We start from the raw sequence: 20,116 nt of genomic DNA on the forward strand, positions 1-20,116 counted from the left end.
CCACGAAGCTTAGTAGTATCGCTTTATAGTCGACGTCGGATATTCCTCGCACTCGGTCTAATCAGGACCCTAGCTTACGGGTTTCCCCTGATAACTCCGATAAGGCTATCATAGAGACAACGGGATATAGCCAACTCCAGGCTACTATCTCTCCTCGTACTACTCGTCGTAATATAATTATAACCGAGTTAAGCGAATCGCTCCGCCATAACTTGCTTCGGGAGCGCCGGGAGAAGTCGTCTATAGCCGATACCGTGCTTAAGCGCTAACGCGCCTAGCACGACGAAGTCAGCCTTAAGTAATATCCCGAGAAGGCCTATTTCGACCATAAGGCAGCTAATAATCGATTCTTAAAGGACCTCAAATCACAAAATTATCATTTTAAGGGCTGGTAGGATAAAGAGATACTCTTCAGATAGATCTTATACAATATAAACAGATAGTCCAGCAGCGTACCCCGGCTGACCGTATACCGGGATCAACACGATACATATAACGTCATTTCCTTAATATCTCTAAGTCGAGCTTCTCAAGTTACCTTTCACGATTATCCTTCTAGCTGCTTATATATACTGGCCATGTCTCTATCCGTGTATAAATCTCCGTTACCCCTTATATTAACTATGAATTATCCTTGGGACTTAGGAGCACTCTGTGTTTATACTATATATAGGCCTTAAAGAGATTCTCGGTCTTAACGACTTCTCCTCGAGACTTATAGCTAGGGAAAGGACAGGGTACTACGTTACTATCTCTCGCCCTTAGATATACCTGGACGTGTTTCTATATTATCGTCGTCCTGGTGAATTATTTCCCACAGAATATATAAGGAGATAGACGTTTCCGTCCATAGAATCGTGAGGGTAATATGATAGAGTGAACGAGAGGGCCGGGTATCGCTATCTGAGAAGACTTAGAAGAGGACTCGCTGGTAACCGCGGAATAAGTCGTCGGTTTAATGGGCAAAGTATTCGATAAGCAGGTCGGTAAGATATATAGAGTCGATGGTAGTGCCGAGTTAATTAGGAGATATACTTCTCGTATAAGTGAGGTATATGGCGTCTTACGCGGTTTAGAATGTACTAGAGGTGGCTTAGGGTTACGAGGCGTGTCTGGTAGAATAATTGGTGGCTATAGAGGGGATTATTTCACCTCTACTACCTAAGTATAGGCGACCTATGCATCGATTATATTAATCTTCCGACGCACTAACTCCTCCTCCGAGATTTAGTTATCTAAGTCGCCGAGTAATTCGGTAATCCGCTTCCGTTAGAGAACTAAGAAGGTGATTTACTAGACCGGCTCGCGAGAACGGTATACGCCGAGTAGTTACCGGTCGAGTTCTTCGTCGTTTTTTATCTTAAAATACTGCTAACGGGTAATCTCCTCGATCCTTCGGCGGTGTTTCTGTCTCGCAGCTCTTAGCTGCCTCTATAGCTCCTCGCATACCGTCTTATCGTCTCCCGTTACTAGATTAGCTCGACTATACCGGAGCTCTAGTATAGCCTGGAGCGCGGATATTTCCTCCTCTAGCCGACAAACCTCGGTATTTGGACCGATAGCGCGTATTATCTCGTCCGTCACGTTACTAGGGGTATTCTCGTCGTATTAAAGACCTAGTTGGTTGAAGATAGCGAGGTATAAAGACTTGGTGCCGCGGCCAAGGAATGCATCCTGAGTTATAATATTTATCCGAGCGTTGTTATAGTGGTCCTGGAAAGTGTCGTTGTTTTCATGCCTTGCTATCTATCTCCGGACAGTAGAGCGGCAATTCACTAGTAGTTGAGTCTGTGAGATAAGCCTTCGGATGTACGTAGTGGATAAACTTACTATTAATTGCCTCAAGGTTTCCCCGACGATAGTCATAGGCTTTAAGGTTGTCTAGCAGCCCTGCTGCCCGCCCTAGGTTCTTGGACCAATTATTAAATTAGTGCTTTGTTAAAGCGTCGTTAGATTTCGTGAACCCGCTTATAGTTTTAATAGATCGCCGAAAGACTAGTAATTGCCAGAACTCCCTCTTCTATCTGACCTGAACCCCAGGGAGACTGATCCGAGTATTAAAGAACGGCTTAGCACTTGAAAATCCTTCTTTCTTAATAACCCCTTTTACTAAAGCTTTCGCCACGATATAGGATACCGGATAGATAACAGGGAGGTCTTCCTCGATGAAAATAAACTTAGTTAGTCGATGCTTCCGGTCGTAGCCCTTATAGAAACGAAGGAGGACGGTTATTATAAGACGGTCTCTGCCCCTATTATGGAAGAGATCCTAAAGAATCCAGAGTTAGATATCCTCCTAGTATAGGACTTTCCTCTCCGGACTAATCCTCTTATTAACCTTACTATATACCTAGTATTCCTTCCATTATAATCGTGCCTAAGCTTCCGGATTTATTAAATCGCCCTCCTCGCTAAAGTCGGAGTAAGCGTCGTTCTTATCGTGATATTCCTTTAGGTTTAGACTTTGCTTTTTATAATTTATATAGACAAACTCGTGTATTCGGCCACCCGTAAATATAAGAAGCTGCCGAATAGTGGTATCGTCGAGACGGTTAAGGCCGATATTGAATATAAGCTTCTAGTCCCGTACCTAGTGGAAGTATAATAGGTAAAGAAAAGCGTCCGGCCTAATATGATTCTTAGATTACGGTTCGGTCCGTAATCTCAGCCGACGCTTAAGTATAGTACTAGCATAGTCGAGGAAATGAGTCTGGAGCTACGGGTCGATCGATTAGCTAGTATATTTTTTATACACCGCCCAGGTCTATAGTATATACCTCTGAATAGTAGAGAAAGCTTTAATTTTTATATCCTTCCTGTTAAGAAGGAACCGAGTAAAGGCTTCGATTAACCCTTTATTAGCGTAGGATAAAGTCTTTAACTCCTCTCTCTAGTCCGAAATACTAATAAAGGCGCAGAAATTTACCTATCTTTGCTGGCCGGATATAAGATTACACTTGTATATATGTGAGTGTGTAGGCCGGATAGGACGGCGGTTATTACCACGGTTCCGAGTCTCCTGGAGCTCTGCCGCGGTGATGCCTCTGAGTGACTACGGCTCCTGCTCTGCTAACTCGGCTTAGATAAGACTAAGGAGGTGCGTGTCTATCTTTGATTCTCTCTAACGACGTTAGCTAAGTAAACGAAGTTATGTTTCGAGACCGTATACCTTTGAAGAGCGTCATTAAGTGAATAGTAGAAAGCAGCTTAAAGAAAAGAGCGGCATCCGTAGCATCTCAATGCCATAGCGCGGAGTGGTTTCAAAAACTTTATTATATTTACCGTTTTCTGTATATTATCGTCGGCGGGCGGCAACAGCGATGTCATTATACCTAAGGTACATATGTGAAGTTCGAGGAGTATATATGCTTAGAGAAAAATGTACTTATCGGGGGTGTCTTGGGGGGCAGAAACCTGGCGCTTGTGGATACCATTTCTGGCCCCTCTGGCACCTGCACACAAGGTCTGTGTGGAATCAGGCCTGTTGGCTGTCCAGGCCAATGAAATGAGTCTTCAAAATTTGTATTGCAGTATGCGGGGTATCTGTTCTGTCTTAGAGATCCGGTGGATGAGGTAGCTCAGAAATACGGGGCGGCTCGTTCCTCACGATTCGGAAACATATTAAAATAGACAAAGACGAGGTTGGCTTGTGTTGTTTCGTAACTTTTGGTTGACAAAAGTTGAGTTACACTAAAGAAAGACCTCCACCAGATACGCCCTTATAACAAACTCAGGCAGCCGCTATATCGCCCAGGGACCAGGGTTTCCGCGTGGTTCCTCGGGAGCCGGTGGGTACCTGCAGCGTCCATAGTATATAAGTGTCTTGCCTCTATTCCCTGCCTTCGACGGTTAGCTATGATAGTAAAGATCGTATCTTAGTTATGCCCTGGTAGGTTTCGACTATGCCCCCTATCTATATATCGTCGTAAAATAGTAATGCTAATAGCTATCGTCCTTGTAGAGGTTCGTCCAGCGTTCCTTGGCAGCGCTTTCTTAATTATTCTCCTCCCGGGCTATACTCACGTGAACCTCTTCCTCCTGCCCGCCCGTGTAGGTCATTTCATTAACATCCTCCTCGTACTCCGGAGGAACTGGGAACTAGCGGGTCTCGGCATTATACAGCAACCACTTCCTATATCGCGCGATACGGCGTGCGAGCTAGAGGTAACGAACGCGGCGCTTATCTATTATAGACGGTAGCTCGAAATAGCGTTCCTTGTTATTAATTTTCTTATTCGTGAACTAATCCGGGGGTAGGTAGTTATTGACCTAGAGCAGGCCCCGTATCGTATAGTCCTCTGGCAAAGGACGGGGCGCCTCCTTCTCTGGATAGGGGAAGTCGTCTTGGTCGAAGTGGAGGGTGGAATCTAAGGCATCCAGTAACGTACTAAGTTAAGCAGACAGTAATCGCCAGGGGAACGGCTTCTCGATATAGGCTATTAGGTTATTATGCTAAGTAATACGATCGAGAAACACTATAATAATATGAAGGTAGGCTAAGATACTAGGGTCCCTAAAGCGACCCTAAATAACGCGGTGCGTCTAGCAGTTTAGCTGTAGCGCTTTCTCGAGCCGGTTATCGCTTACTTTTATAGTTTACCGGTTACCCTGGCTATGATCCTCTGGTCTTAGAGGCTTAAACGTCCTTATAAACAGGTTAGTAGGTTCGCCGTAGCCTAAAAGTACGTATAAGTTAACGACGGTAATATAGTAGCCGGGTTCAAGCTATATACGCGACGTCCTCGTGATATAAATGTCGAGCCCGTTTATAAACCCTTTAAGAGCGGACTGAAATTCTGACTCCTTTTTCCCGCTAAAGAGCACGCCGTGGGCGAAGATAAAGTGCACGTTAAGCTAAGGTAAGCAGGTAGGTTAGCGCGAGAGAATAGGATCTAAAAGAGTTATAATAGACTCGCGAGCTAACGCAAAGAGGACAGGAACGTAAAGCGACTTAGCGTAGTAGAATAGTTACTATAATCCGTTTAGCCGTGCTAGGATAGCTTAGTGGTAGTAGAGGCGGCCTATGGCAGGAGCCTTATCGGAGGCCTTGCTATACTATCGTCGACTCACGCCAGTCTAAACTTCGCGGTCCTCTATATTATCTTTAATAGCTATACGATAGCGGCCTAGGTCTCTAAGAGACATAATCCAGGTATCCTCGAACGCGGGAATAGTCTCTAATAAGAGGGCTATTATACTATAGGATAAGTAGATAAAAGTGAGTATATACTTAAGCGAGGCTGGAAGACGATAACGGAGAAGCTCTAGGAAAGAGTGGATTCCGTGGCGCTATATTTAAGCGGGTATCGCGTACTTAGCCGCGAGCCCTTTAAGCGGAGGGCTAGAGGCCGGGTGCTAACTAGCGAGGAAGAAGTCGTGATACTCGTTTAGAAAAGTCCGATATAAGGCGATAAGGGCTTACTACTACTCGTTGTTTAACTTAGTCGACTAGACAGTGTTATTCGCCTTAGAAGTCTAGTTATTATTACTACTAGGGCCTACCGCCTCCTTATTATTAATAGTATTATTAACGTTAGTATCGACTTTATCGACTTTAATGCATTTACTCTCAACTATAACTAGGCCGGCGTAGATACCTTTGACTTCGGCGACGAGCTGCTCTTAGATAATAGGCCGGGTTTCGGGCTGCTTAAGCATCCTGGTTATGTTATCGTGGAACAAGGGAGCACTTGTAACGGATAAGGGATAAGGCAGGACCCCTTTTGGGGGTTCTGCGTGCTAGCAGGACGTGGACGACTTAGGGTTCGAACGAGAAGCGGCGCGAGACCCCCGATTAGCGCCTCTGCCTTTCGGTCGGGATCTATCTTCCGGAGTAGCGGGCTTAGAAGGTATACGATTACTATAACGGGCGGAAGGCCGCTTTAGGCTATAGCGGCTTACGGATCGAGATTACGGCCTTAACTCGGGCTATAGTATAATAGAGGAGGAGACTTCGGCCTGACCCGAAGGGGTTCCCGTAGTGGGAGTGGTCGGGCTCATAATAGAGTTAGCGGCCGGCGTAGAGGAGCGCGTTAGCGGAGGTTACGCCGGAGATTTTATTAGGGTGGCCGGGAAACCGAGGGTATCCCTATATACGGGCTATTAGTTAGTCTTAGATTATATTATATAGTAATCCGACTCGTAATAATTCGGTATAGTGATAGTAACGGTAAGGAAGAGGAAGAGGACTGGGAGAAAGACTACAAGAGTCTAAACTAAGAAGGAAAGAAGCGCACGTTTAGGCTATGGAAACGACGAGATAATTAAAGTTAAAACCGATCTGCCGAACTAGGATATCCGAATAATAAGAAGATAAGTGTCTAGGTGCTCGCTGTCCGAGGACGAAGGGGACCTTTATAGTGTTAAAGAAGCTAGCTCGAGGACCATTAGTTTATAAAATAATATTATAAAGGTGGCCAAGACGATAAAAGATATATACAGATCTATTAAGTGCTACGAGAAGAAAGCCTCTTAAATATAAATATCGCGTTAAGGATTATAGCGCCTATATATCGTTACCTTATCTGCCTTCTTTCGCTTACCAGGGACTACCCTATCAGTATTTACACCGTCTTACCCGATACTAAGATTCTTCCACGCTATAACCCTTCGCGCGTTATAATTAGCGAGTACTCGGCGAAAAGTCGGATCGAGGCGCGCACGGTTCACCTTAACCGAGTATATATCTCCTCGGCCCACGACCCGATATTTAGAGAAGACTAGCGAGGGTCTAGGGCTCCGCGGATTCTAGACTAAGGCAGGAAGACGCTGCAGCTAGGGCTTAATAAATTAGGGGGTTAGATAGACGCTATACTGAATCAGGGGATCCCTAGGACCCCCTGATTTAGTATGTATCTGTGTTATTATCCTAGCGCCCGCCGCTCCTAGAGGCCACCTAATACCCACCCCCTTATAATACTATAATCCTCCCTGCCGTATTATTAGGATAGTACCGTCTAATATACTACTATATAAAAGGTTGCTTTTTAGGCTATGGTGGTGTACGCGCTTTCCCTGGCCTACCCCTTACCCTGTTAACCCTCCCTCTGCCGGATATATAGATCGGGATAGCCTTATTTCCCGGCATATCACCGTATAAGACGTTACTTCTTAGGTAACTGGTGATCTAAGGGATCCCGCGCTATTCGGGAGAGCATAAAGCCCGTGGCCTAGTAATCTATAATCCAGTTTGAAAATATATATTTACTGGTCCCACGGCGCGCTTAAAATACACTTCCCCTAAGCAGTAAGACTGCACTTCCCTATAGTATATTAGTTACCTTAGCCGATTTATACCCGGGCTTTGCGAGTACTCTAGTACTATAAGGCTATCCGGAGGAGCGAGACTTACGACGGGTGTGGTTTCTCTATATCGTGGATAAGCCGCCGTAGGGACCGTGATCTTTCTGTTACGGATTTAGAGCCGCTTGACTTTACTATTACGACGATTACCTCCTCCTATTCTAGGCGCCGTATCCAAATAAAACGTTTCTTACGTTCCGATATCTACTGCTTCCTTAAGATCTGGGGTATAGTTAAAGAGATAGTCTACGTTAAGCCGGTTAGTGCTTGACGAGACCTCCGTTTCGGACGGAGATACGTACTAATAGTAGGACTTAGGTATATCTTTAGAGACTCTAATATCCTCCCCTATTTAAGTTCTGGACCTGATATATGCGTTATAGACTAGTATCGATGTCTTATTATCTTATTAGGATCGTTTCTAAACGCCGTATTTCTAAGCGTACTCTAGTTTATAGTTCGTTAAGATAGAAAATTAGTGTATTAAACTTAAGAACCTTTTTATATAGAATCTGTTTGCTTAGAGATCTAGTCCGAAGTGGTTATGGTGATGGTTAATATATCTTTTTTTTCCCCTTCTTTTTTTAGAGTCAGCAATACTCCCTTAGCAGATAGGTGATTCCTGCCCGAGTCGTTCTAGGCGGGTGCGTTATTCCGTTATAGCTCTCCTTCCCTAGCGTTATGAATAAAGGCGCCTTTTATATCCGATGAATTTAATTCTAATTTACTCTAAAAGGATATATGAAAACGAAAGGACTATCGCTTTTGAATAAATGAATATTACCTAAGCAGATAATTAATCACCTTTATCCTCTAGTATCTATCGCCCGCCCCGAATAGAAACCTAAGTAGCATAATAAATAAACCTCGTCCTAGTCTATAATCCCCGCTTTATAAACGTACGGCTTTATTACTCTACCCTCTTAATAGTATAGATCTAAGGGAAAAATAAAAACCCAGCTTCCGGTCCTAGACACTATATCTAAGACTCCGATATCGGTTACTTATTCGAGCTGTATTCTACTACCTAAAACCCAGAAATTACGAATCCGCCGCCGCCGCTAGATAGGAGATCTGCTGCCGGATAGGGCTCCTACCCTAGTATACACGTGTTATAAAAGGGTAAAAAAATAAGCTCCTTCTTATGCTTATAGGTTATTAAAGGAGGTCGGATTAAGGTAGGATTAGGGCCGGTAAAAGAGGTGGGTGAAGAAGTATAAAAGAGGTAAAAACCCTTTTCCGGGTATAACAGCAGGAATATATTAATTAGATAGCCGTTCGGCCAACTTATATCTCTCGGGCTAGGCTTAATCTAAGCCTATATAGCACGGATCACTAACTTTGATAGGAACTTATTTAATAAAGAATTAAAGTTATTTCGGTTAAAGGTGTATTTAGGGCGTTTACGAAGATATTCCTCTGTATATATTATTAGAGTAAAACTCGGTATAATTAAAAAGCGGATTATATACTATACTTAAGAATATACTCGCGGATTTCGGTTATAGCTTTATAGATAGCTATATTATTATTTAGAATATAGCCGTGTTTAGCCGTGTCCTAATCCATAAAGGCAGGGAGCTTCTATAAAATAGCACAGAACAGACTAACGATCACGCTAACTAGCGTAGTTTCTATATTATTACAGAACTTAGTAACCGTAGCAGGGTCAGGTATATAGTAGTAAGAGTCGAACTATATCTCCTCCTATACTGCTAAAAGAATCGAAGCTAATATAAAGATAGTTAGCTAGTTCTTAAGACGCTCGCCACTATATACGCTCGAGTAAAGGGAAGATAGCTCCTTAAGAATATTCTTTTGCAGTTCGCGTTATATATCGGCTAACGCGCACTTAATCTGGAAGTTAACTATAATAGGCGCGACCACCTAGCCGTCGAACTTCGAATCCTCGTTATTAATCTGGCCGTTAAGGTTAGCGTTATCACCCTGCTACTAAATTATAGTGATATATATTATTAGGTTATACGTAAGGACGAGCTTTAAGGCCTTTCGGATAAATAGTATCTTCTCCTTAACGTAGAAGCGATAGGCCGTCTTTAGGATCTCGGTCATAAAAGGAGTGCCCTCGAAATAGTCCTTAATAAAATCCTTAAACGGGCTATCAATATGTTTATCAAGGTATATATAAAGGGCCTTAATAGAGACGCCCTTAGCACCGATATCTAGTCTCTCCGTACGGATATCGAACTTAATCGGCTCCTAGTCGGTAAGATACGATTCCACCTAATCCACCTAGAAGATACTCTTATCGTTAACGTATACCTCCCGAATATAAATAGGAAGGGCAAATCCATAACTATAGGTAATCCAGACTAGTGTCTTGTTAGGAGAGAATCCCTTAACGTTATAGACGGAGACGTTACGAGTTTTATATCGTTCGAAATCGACCTTCTAGCCGGAGATAAAGTAGCTAATATCTTTAATATTAATACGAGTGCAGGGCACCTGCCACAGACGAGTATACGATGGCTGGCATCCCGCACAGGGCTTACCCTTATTATAAGTCTTCTTTAGGAACTTATAGCGTAGATAGACACAGAGCTTTCTAATCTCGCTTACTTACCTGCGCTACTCGGGAAGGAGAGGACCACGCCGGCGTCTAACTTTCTTTTCACCCATGCCGTCCTTACGGCTATTAGACGTACACTAAATAACGGGCTTAGCCGTCTTACTAATCGGACTCTTCCTCTGACCCGAGTTCCGTCTTAAGGCATTAATAGACGGTAATATAGCGCCGGAGCCACTAGACGGACTAGACCGGGTAGATATTAACGTGGACTGGATAGGCACTAGTATACCTACGGTAGTCGGGCTGACTATGTTATGGTTATAGCTATAGCTATAATATCCGCTATAATATCCACGGTATAATATCTATTCGGGATACGAGTTAGAGTCCGGGGAGAAGGGAGAGATTAAGAAGGGCGTAATTTCCTCGTAGCTTCCTAGTTCGAACGAGTTAGCGCCGTCCGATAAATCTGAGTTTATCCGTAAATATAAAGTCTGACTAGGGTTAAAGATAGCCGCGTTCTGATACGCCTAGTGGAATTAGTCGAAGTTAGGGCTGCTTCTAGGCTCTCCCACTATTATCCAGCTATTACTAGAGCTAGTAAGAGAATGAACTTCTAGGAGAGTCCCTGTTAGCGAGTTGCTTCCGATAGTATAGGATAGGGCCCCGAGTTGCATAGAAGGAATAACAGCCTGAATATCCTGCCAGTTATCTATTAGAAGACCGGGCCAATTCATAGCCGGGATATTGTCGTCTATCGGGGGTATAGTGAACGCCGCTGACTGAAGGAAGCTGGTTGACAATTGCTGGGATGTCGTAGGTAGGTAACTTATAGGATTAATAGGAGCAAAACTAGGTGTGAAGCCATCGTAAGTCACAGGCATATAAGCGTCAGAGATAAAGGGCGAAAAGTCGGACGCCGCTTATTGGTGTTGCTGCAGATACTATTAAAGGGCGTAGTCGGTGAGTAAGCTGCCCGGTTACTGAAAAGGGGAAGACTGCGAAAGGGGCGAGGCGCTTTAGGTTAGCGAATTCAAGCTTTGCTGGTTATGTTGCGTCTGCTAAGCCTGTTGTTGCTGTTGTTGTTGTTGTTGTTGCTGCTACTAATGCTACTGCTGATGCTGCTGCTATTCCCCCTCGGGCGAAGCCGTAGTCTGGATAGAACCGGTCGAGTTTATCTCGAGGGGAATAGGCCAGATACGTTGGTGTTTAGTGAAGGCAGAGAATGGCCAGAGGCTTAAGGGCTGTTGTGGCCAGAGACTGAGGTCATTGGCTGTGGTTACTGCTGCGGGATGGAGGATATAAAATTGCTTAGGGCTAACTAAGGGGGCAGGAAAGAAAGAAAGTTTTCGAAGGTTAGGCGGTAAGAAGTGGGAATAGATAGCAGTGATATAGCTTTCACCGAGAGACACCGCTCTTTAATTAGGGTTTAGATATTAAGAAGGGGGGCGGATTGGCCGAGGTAATAATACACTATATTAGGGCACTTTGACTTAGATATACCCGGCGTTAAATTAGTACGTGTCCTTCTTCTAGCGTATTCTAGGTGCCTATATTAGGGACTCGGGGAGGTGGGTAAGAGGTGAGGTTAGGTGTGGGGGTGGGAAGGTGTAAGGGGTATACCTCGGACGTTCTGCGTCTTATAGAGAGGGCGCCGAAGATTATAGGAGTGATTAATAGCAAAGTACCTTGCCGTGATATAGACTGGATTCCTGCCCTCTAACATAACGAGGTGGCCGAGCTAGGATCGCGATAACTTCTAACCCAATAATCACTATGCAGACTTGAACTGCCTGCCACCCGACTCTATACGCCGTAGCTATTCATAGCCCTGCCTCCCGGGCTGGTCCGATTAGCCCCTATCTCTTAGCCAAATACATCTTATCATTACGGTAAGGGCCTTATCTCCTCTAGAATCGATCCTTCTCTTAATATTAAGCAGGGATAAAGACTTCATAGGCTAGTTAGCTGGGTATATACAAGCCTTATCACGTTTATTAGCATATCACTATAAAGCTATCTTATTATTAACTATAGTTAGGTGATTATTACGGTGAATACGGCTTTTGAGCGGACTAACCCAGTAGCCGGCTTATCTACATATCCCAGCGTTAGTTAGCGTTCCCTTACCTCAAATTATAATATAACCAACAATGTCCTAGACTTTAGGCGCTGCGTTGTTACTAGGATCAGGCATGCTGCGGTCAGCCATGGGATATCGTCACCAGCAGCCTTAGCCCCTTCCCCTGTTAGGGAGCTACTTGGATTTAACGGAAATCCGGTATATACCTGAAGGCAATAAAAGAAGCGTGCTTAGGATATTAATAATTCTACTTACCACTTCTTCCCTGGGCATGCTCTGCAACTCTATCTATCTGGGGTTTATCGTGCGTTCTACAGTGGCGTACTTCCCGCTTTATAACCTTCGTTTTACTCACCTTCAATAATAGACGGCCCTGTCCTTGGCAGAGCGTTCGACTTTATCATACAATACAATAATAGAGTATATATTGATTCGAGCTATCCAGAGCCGATATAATGCATAATATCGAATTCTAACACTCTATTCAGCTCTAAACCAGAGCATATTATAGCATTACACTAAGCCGGCGCACTAGAGCGCTTACTATCATACGCGGTCCTATCCTGGAATAGTTAACCAGTGGTGATACTACGTCTATACAGAATATAAGTTAACTATAGTCCTCTTATAATATAGCTGAACTAATATACTAGAACCATCACGTTTAAATCGTCCTGGACGTTTTACGCCGGCCTTAAACCCTATCCCCCGATACCTAGGCAGCTCTGTATAGCGAGAGCATAGTTCCCCCCGGATCTCGAAGTAATAAGAATTTCGTAGATACTATACGGCATTACTATTCTTCATAGCCTTAATTCAGAGAAGAAAGAATACGGGGGCTTCTAGTAGTCCACTATCTCTACATAAATTCCTTATTACGCCGATGGAGACGGTATAGCTTTCGAGTTATCTAATAAAGAGCTTATTAAATCGGTGCCACGCTACGCCCTAAGCCGTGAGGATCATAGGAATATTCTCACAGCCTATAATATATAGGGATATCGGAGATATATATCGTTAGGCTAGTAGTAGGGTAACAGGAATAGGGGTAATAATAGAAGGCTACCTCTCCATTTTATTCTGTATATCAGTTTAGAAATAAGTAAGATATAAAGACTCACGTAAGCTAATATATTATGCTTGGACGCACTAAGCTAATTCTTAGGTAGAGGAAGTAGATAAGACGGCGATTTTTGCTATAATGAGCGTAGAGTTGCCGTCGTCGAGTTCATAATCGAGACATAGTCGTAACCACCTTTCCAGGATCTTTACCGGCATAATCCATTAAGTAGATAAAATTCGAATTAAGAGTGGAAAGGAAAAGACTTCTAATTTAATAAAGAGAATACTGATACTGGCTAGTCTAGAGGGGCCTATCCCTCGGTATAAGGCTCCCGACTATGCTGGTGATATTTACTATAAAACCCCGTGTAGCCTGATCCTCTGCCAGCCTGTATAAAAACCCAAGGCAGGAATACATAAGTATATAATGCTGCCACCGTATTATATGGTATGGAGCGTTTATCACACCTCTTTATCCTCCCTAGCCTGGTTGGTACCCGAGTCGACCTCCCTTTTCTCCTAGTCAGAGGTGTAGGCATACTAGTTCCCCTAATCCACGACGATCTAAGCCTAGGAGTTGGATAATATATGCGTGGTAGAGTCTGCCGTGGGATAGCGATATATATAGGTCGGAGAGTTCCTCCTAGTCTTAATATCACGATTATGATATTATCGATTACCAGAACTCTATAAGGATACGTAGGCCTAAGGATACGTCAGATACCACAATAGACGAATATATAGGGGGGACTTACGAGAGCGTGTCCTCGTTCCAAAGTAAGCCGTTACTCTAGCCAGAGCCACGGATATCTCTCAGAGATAAGGATTATAATAAGCAGGCACTGCGGGAGGAGATACACCGGGAATAGACCGCTAACGTGGAGGAATAGCAGCACCCCTGATACTATGAAGACAAAACCGCTTAACAATGCTAAAAGGCGTAGCCGCCACCGAGCTGTCTTCGCCTGCCTATACGACCAGAACCCATAGCCCGATATAATTATAATAGCGGAATAGCTTATAATCAGTACGCCCCATAACTATTCGTCGCTATATTCTACTAACCGCTAAGTACTAAATCCGATAAGGGGCCCGAGGACAAGAAGGCTCTCCTAAAAGCCACTATACAGGTTCCTTACAGTAAAGGGGGGGGCTGCCTCGTAGAGGCAAAGAGTTAAGGGGTATATTTTCCCTATCAGCTAGAGACGAATAAGAACTACTCTACGCTAGATAAGTTCTAATATACCTATATACTAAGGATAATAAGAGCTACTATACCTTTAAAGGCTACTAGCTATCGATCTTCTTTATTATCGAATAAGTATACGATTATAAAGGTAAGTCCGAGCGCCGATAAGCTAAACCAGGTTAAGATACAAAGCTAATAAACCACGCCTATTACGGGCTTTTTCGCGTACACGGAATAAGAATAGTAGAGCTAAAAGGTAAAGATAAGGACTACTATAATATAAGCCTCGACGACCTATACTATACGGTTATCGGGCTATATCTTAGAAGCGGTGAAGATTAAAATAAAGAAAAGCCAAGAAAAAGGCGAGTAAGGTATTACGGGAGCTTATAGTTTACCTTTACGCGGTTTACCCGGTAATATAAGGTTTTTATATCGGTTACTCGAAGCGCGGAGACTCCGCTTAGCTAGTATAGGATCTGGATTCATTAAAGCTTCTATAACCTTAAGCTAACGCTAAAGGGCAAGACTATCCTTAGGTATTAGTTAGTTGTTTAAGCGATACTATATCGCTTAGTCGATTCGGCGTAAGGTAGTAGACTAGGATTAATAATATATATATACTTTATATTAATATACTAACCTCGGGATATTACCCTCGATAATATAGGTATAATCCGCGGTTAGTTATAGATATCTCGACTATACTACCCCCCTAACCACGATTACACGCTATTCCTTTCCTAGAGGGGGGTATCTCCCCCCTCTCTAAGAGTAGTTTTAGCTACGACCTCTTTAATTACGTCTAAACTAAGCGCCTGTCACTTAGTCGCCGAAACTTATCCTGATCCTTATATGCTTGAACTTAGCCATAATGAATCTTCGCAGGCACTAACTATGTAGCAATCCATCATACCGCCAGTACATATCCCAACTTAAAGCACGCAGTCAAGGCTACGAATCACACTTGGCTAGACTCGAACACCAGCTTAGACTTCGCCAACCTCAACTCAAGCCGGCTAAGGCCCTTTCTAAGGATATACCGGCCCTAAACAATACAACCACAAAGAAGACAGGCACACTGACCATCATTAAGTGGACAATAGAAAGCTATCCAAACCGGGAATAACCTGGCATCCTAGAAAATAATAATAACCCCGACAGGTCTAGGCTACAGGTCCTCCCGCTGTCGAGCCCCCTTTCGAAGGGGTCTGGTACAGCCAACGCGGCGGCCACGATCAGCAACTTCGTCGACCGCATTCCCCAGAGTGAATGAATGACGAGGAAGCCGATGGCTTGTATGAACATGCAGCGATCGTTGCTTCAGGCCCATTATGCGGCCATGGCGTGGAAGCATTATGCATACCGAGATGGAGAAGCAGTAAACGTAACAATACCGCAGGTTACTAAGGTGGCTGCTCAAGCCCCAAGCTGGGTGTATCCCACCCCCTCCCTTTCCGCCCACTTCCTCCCCTTTCCTACCTTCCCTCCCGTTCCTGCCTCTATCGTACGGCGTCGCTTCGTTGTTATCCAAATTCCTCTTATCTACTCCTCACGCCTCCCGTTCGTACGATTAAGATCGTCCCTTCTAGAACGCGTAGCTCGAAGAAAAAAGGGATAGAAAACGGAAGGAGAAGACGGCGGCGTGTATGGAAGTGGGAGGCTAAACAGACTAAGGAGAATGTTCCGATAATGTTAAGATGCTTATAGGAGGTGCGGGAGAGTTTATATCGTCACACCCGGTCTTTTATGGTGAAGAAATAATAACACAGAGCGAGTACGGGTCGGGACGATACTCGTGGCATAGGCGGGAGTATCTAGGTAAGGGCTTAAAATCTCCCGTGGGTACAGATTTATAATAATAGCGAGTATCGTTTAACTGCCTTCGGCCGCTATTCGGGTTAAGGAGTGAACTAGTGGCTTCCTAGCCTAGATTTCTTAATAAAGTTAATATCTACGACCTTAAATTTCGGCGTTAACAGAGTCGCCTTCTCGCTACGAACTAGGTAAGAGCTTAACAGTAGTCTGCTTCAGAGATACTTCGCGACTCAATCACTACCATTCCGTTTTCACGTCGTATATACAGCTCGCCTTCGAGCATCTTATAGTACTAACCAATCCACTAAAGAAAACGGCAAGAGTAGAAGGCGTTATATTCAAAGGATGACATAGGAGATTCTTGGTAAGTTAACGCGTTTATTGTACCGGCGGCTGCTATGATGAAGAGAGTATACTAGAATTCACTATCTAAACTGATCTTAGGGAAACAAAACACGGGGTAGTGCACTAAATAACATTTCCGTCGGCGTCTTTAAAAGACACCCAAATAATCCCCCGCCTTATAGAAAGAGTGAACTCAGTAACCGCACAGCAATCCCTATAAGAGCCACTCATATAGCTCCAGTTCAGGCGTTCACCAGTATTCAGTTCCACATATGCCGGCTTTGGGTCACGGTCGAAGAAACCAGTTACTGTGCAAACGACTCCAGCTTATAGGGGGTAGGGAGAAAGAGTAGTATATGTCGTCCACCCCTAAAAGCCCGGGTTTACGACGGGGTTGCTAGAATATATAAGCTTTAGCCTTTCTTCTTGGAATTGGATATATTAACAGTTATATTTACTAGTTATATTTAATAGCCTCCACGGTTATCGTCCCGCCCTCCGGGACTATACACGATGTAGCTACGAATTCGAGACGGGATTAGACGGTATCCGGTATAGGGTAGTTAGGAGGAAAGGCGTGGTAAATTTTACCGTTATTGTCGATATAGATATCGGAGAGCTAGTCCTGGAAATAAAGACGCACGGCCTTACACTTTAACGGCTATGTCTCCGCTATAATTCAGTGAGATATGGATGGATCTCTGAAGAGAAGGTAAAGAGGTATGAAAGACTTGGCGATATGATCGTGTCCAGAATTAGTCACCGTGGAGGAGAGCTGAGTATGCTTTAGCCGAAAATATATGTTCCTTGGAGCCAGGGGGCGGGCAATTGTAAGATATATATAGGACTTTTGAGTAATAGAGATCCTGGCTGATAACGCGTACTAAATTTACGTAACTTAGGAGACAGTGTCTTAGATAAGACTTAAGTATTGAATGTTGATTATAGGCGAATATCCGTTAAGAAGCAAGCATATACAGGGCTAGCGGGCGCGTGCGGGATGTCCGCTTTCACAAAAGCGGATATCACGACTTATACACCAGCAGTTCTTCTAGTGTAATTAAGCGAGCTCGAGGACAAAGAGTTACTAAGTAAGGCGAGTAATTTGAGGTGTGATAAGATGGAGAGCAACCCGACCGCGGGCAAGTATATAGCACCGCGATTACACGATAACTAACTTCAGGGGTTGAACTTATGTGTTGTACTCAGTTGAGCGCAGACCCGCTCGGTGAGGGCCTCCACTTATCTTATCCTCGAGAAGTCGTGGTTCTTCCGCACCCCCCTTCTTCGATCTTCCCGGGTCGTGTATATACCTAGCTGCCGGGACGCGCTTAACTAAATACGGGCATACGCGCCACCGCCGCAAGGGCTGGGGCACCACCGGGCTCTATCTTCATACCATACAACCCCTGTTCAATTGTGTTATGGGGGTATAATTATGCCTGCCTTTTTAGGAAGGGTTAGAAGATTCGAGAAACGTACCTGCACTAACATAAAAAAATCTCAACACCATAGGATATCTTATGTGTTTTCTGAAATCGATCTATAGCTATCTTATTTCTGAAAAGATTCAGTTATGATCTGGATTTCTTATGTAAGAAGTGATTTCTTTTTTTTTTCTTTTTCTTCGAGAGCTGAATCTTATGGAGTTGGTTGACGCTGTTAGTTGCTTTTGGTATCCAGCTGCGCCCTGAGTCGTGAGAACCGGGAACGTGAGTTGCCAGGTCGCCCATAACGCCCGGTACGAGGCTGTATGCTCTCCTCGCCCCCGGCTAACAGATGATTATCCATTGGCTAATGAGAAAAGGCGCAGTTCCGTCTATAGGGCTTATAAAAGGCGTGTATTAAGACGGCTATCGTCAAGGGTTGGCCCAGTACACTTATGCATAGGAGTTGGTTTTAGCTCACAGTCGCTGTGGCAAAGACCCAGCCAATTAAATAAGCTTATTATAGGAGATTAATTTAGAGGAAAGGCTAGGCACGGATCGTATACACGCTATGCCAGATAGGATAGCACGGCTGCTCGTGCTATTGTATCCGGTATAGCGTGCTTTTCGCTAGAGTCGGGATCTTCTCGGGGTTGCATATGCTATATATGGTGTAGGTGTGATGACCGATCGTCGTCTTGGGTGCTAAAGAAGCCGGCTACACACCCCCGTCCCTACCTAGGTTACGGAGTAACGCTATTTTCGGTCCTAAATGTATATAGAGGTTAGCTTAAAGCATAATTCGTTCTTTATTAATCTATAGCCACCTTTCCGGAGGTTGCTTAACGTAAATCCCCGCGTTTCGGAAATGACCCTCCGCACTGCGTTATCGGCTGCCCACGGCCTTAATACACGACTTGACATAACTCTTAAAGTCCCTCTGAATAAGACTCCTATGGCTTTTGCGCTGTGATTTGGCATGAGTCTTGATTTCCCTAAAGAACTCTGCGATCGAATTAGTCCTTAGAGTGTATAGTGCTAGGAAGTCCGACTTTATGCCGGTATCTTAATATATTTGCCGGACTCTGTCGGAGTAGTGAAAAGCAATATTATCCATGATAAGAACCGTCTCGGGTTTTGGCCATTTGCCGTAGTGACGTAGTAATTAGCTAATAAAGTGTTTAAATATAGCCTTATCTACTATTCCGTAGAAGCAGTGTAATAGCTTTACGCCCTTTTGTGTATATGCCGTAAGGATTTGTAGTCTGTTTTCGCGGTGAAATCTCGCCTTCTATACGGGTGTATCCCCTTTAGAGCCTACCCCTTTCGTCGAAATATACAGGGTTTATCGATGCCAGACTCGTTAATAAACACTAAATGATACGACCGGCACCCTAGCCTCTTGAGACTATACTGGTAGAAGTGCCGCAGCTCGGCCTTCTGATTTTGGGCCACACGACCTATTACCTTCAGAGTTATATCACGCTTGCCTAAGGCCCGAGTGATACTGGTAACAGATACTTCCTCTCTAAACATATTACTGATGAAATCGACTATCTCACGCCGATTCATATCAGGCTTTTTTGCTAGCTAGTGGCAAAGTGTAATCTGCATTGTAGGGGTTATCTTAGGATCAGGGCCAGTACGGTTTAATAGTATCGTTATCGCGCCGAATCGCTTGAAGTTCGATCGTGCTCGACGGATAGCGCGGAGGCTATAAGGGGTAACTCTGGCTATTTCGTTATTCGGAAACCCTTGAAAAGGAATATAGAGAAGATTTAATCGTGCTTTGAATTCGAGAGTCGAGGAGCTATAATATAGATTCTGAGCCTGCTTTGCTCCCTGCAGAGTTAAGAGTGTGAAAGAAGAAGAGTTAGAGAAAACGCCATGCCAGGGACGGGACCTTTACGTGTTTCTGCTAACTCATAATCATAATGTTATTCCTCGAAAGAGAAGATTTGGTCTCCACGTAAGTCTACGCGTGGGTAAGGGGGTCCTGATTTGTCGCGGAATATCCTCGGCCAAGGTCGGGTGATTTATCCCGCCGGAGGTGACAAAGTCGCCCCTTATAAGAAGAACGTAAGATCAGGTGATTTCGGGATAAACTGTTATATTATAAAGCCCGCGCAGACTTAAAAGTGGATAACGCGGTAATTATTCCAACCTCTCATTTTATCCCCTAATCTTATCCTTATCATAAGATGGACAGAGTTATTATTATCGGCACTGGCGTGTTCGGTCTCTCGACGGCCGACCATATCCTTCAGAGATAGCCTAATACGTAGTTATTAATAATTTCTTACCCTTCGTGGCTCGCTCCTAGCGACGATATATTAAAGATAGTTCGGGTTAATTATAGT

General features: G+C 44.1%; 1 protein-coding gene across 1 annotated transcript; it reads right to left on the reverse strand.

Moving 5' to 3' along the window:
• Positions 1-10,865: 10,865 nt before the first annotated feature.
• Positions 10,866-15,523, reverse strand: SODALDRAFT_364392 (hypothetical protein; the record flags this gene model as incomplete). The annotated part of the gene is made up of 2 exons (XM_028614638.1): positions 10,866-10,986; positions 15,342-15,523. 2 exons carry the CDS (start codon positions 15,521-15,523, stop codon positions 10,866-10,868), a joined length of 303 nt encoding a protein of 100 aa, XP_028462417.1.
• Between the last annotated feature and the right edge of the window lie 4,593 nt (positions 15,524-20,116).

The sequence above is a fragment of the Sodiomyces alkalinus genome, assembly GCF_003711515.1.
Source record: "Sodiomyces alkalinus F11 unplaced genomic scaffold SODALscaffold_18, whole genome shotgun sequence".
Classification (NCBI taxonomy): domain Eukaryota; kingdom Fungi; phylum Ascomycota; class Sordariomycetes; order Glomerellales; family Plectosphaerellaceae; genus Sodiomyces; species Sodiomyces alkalinus.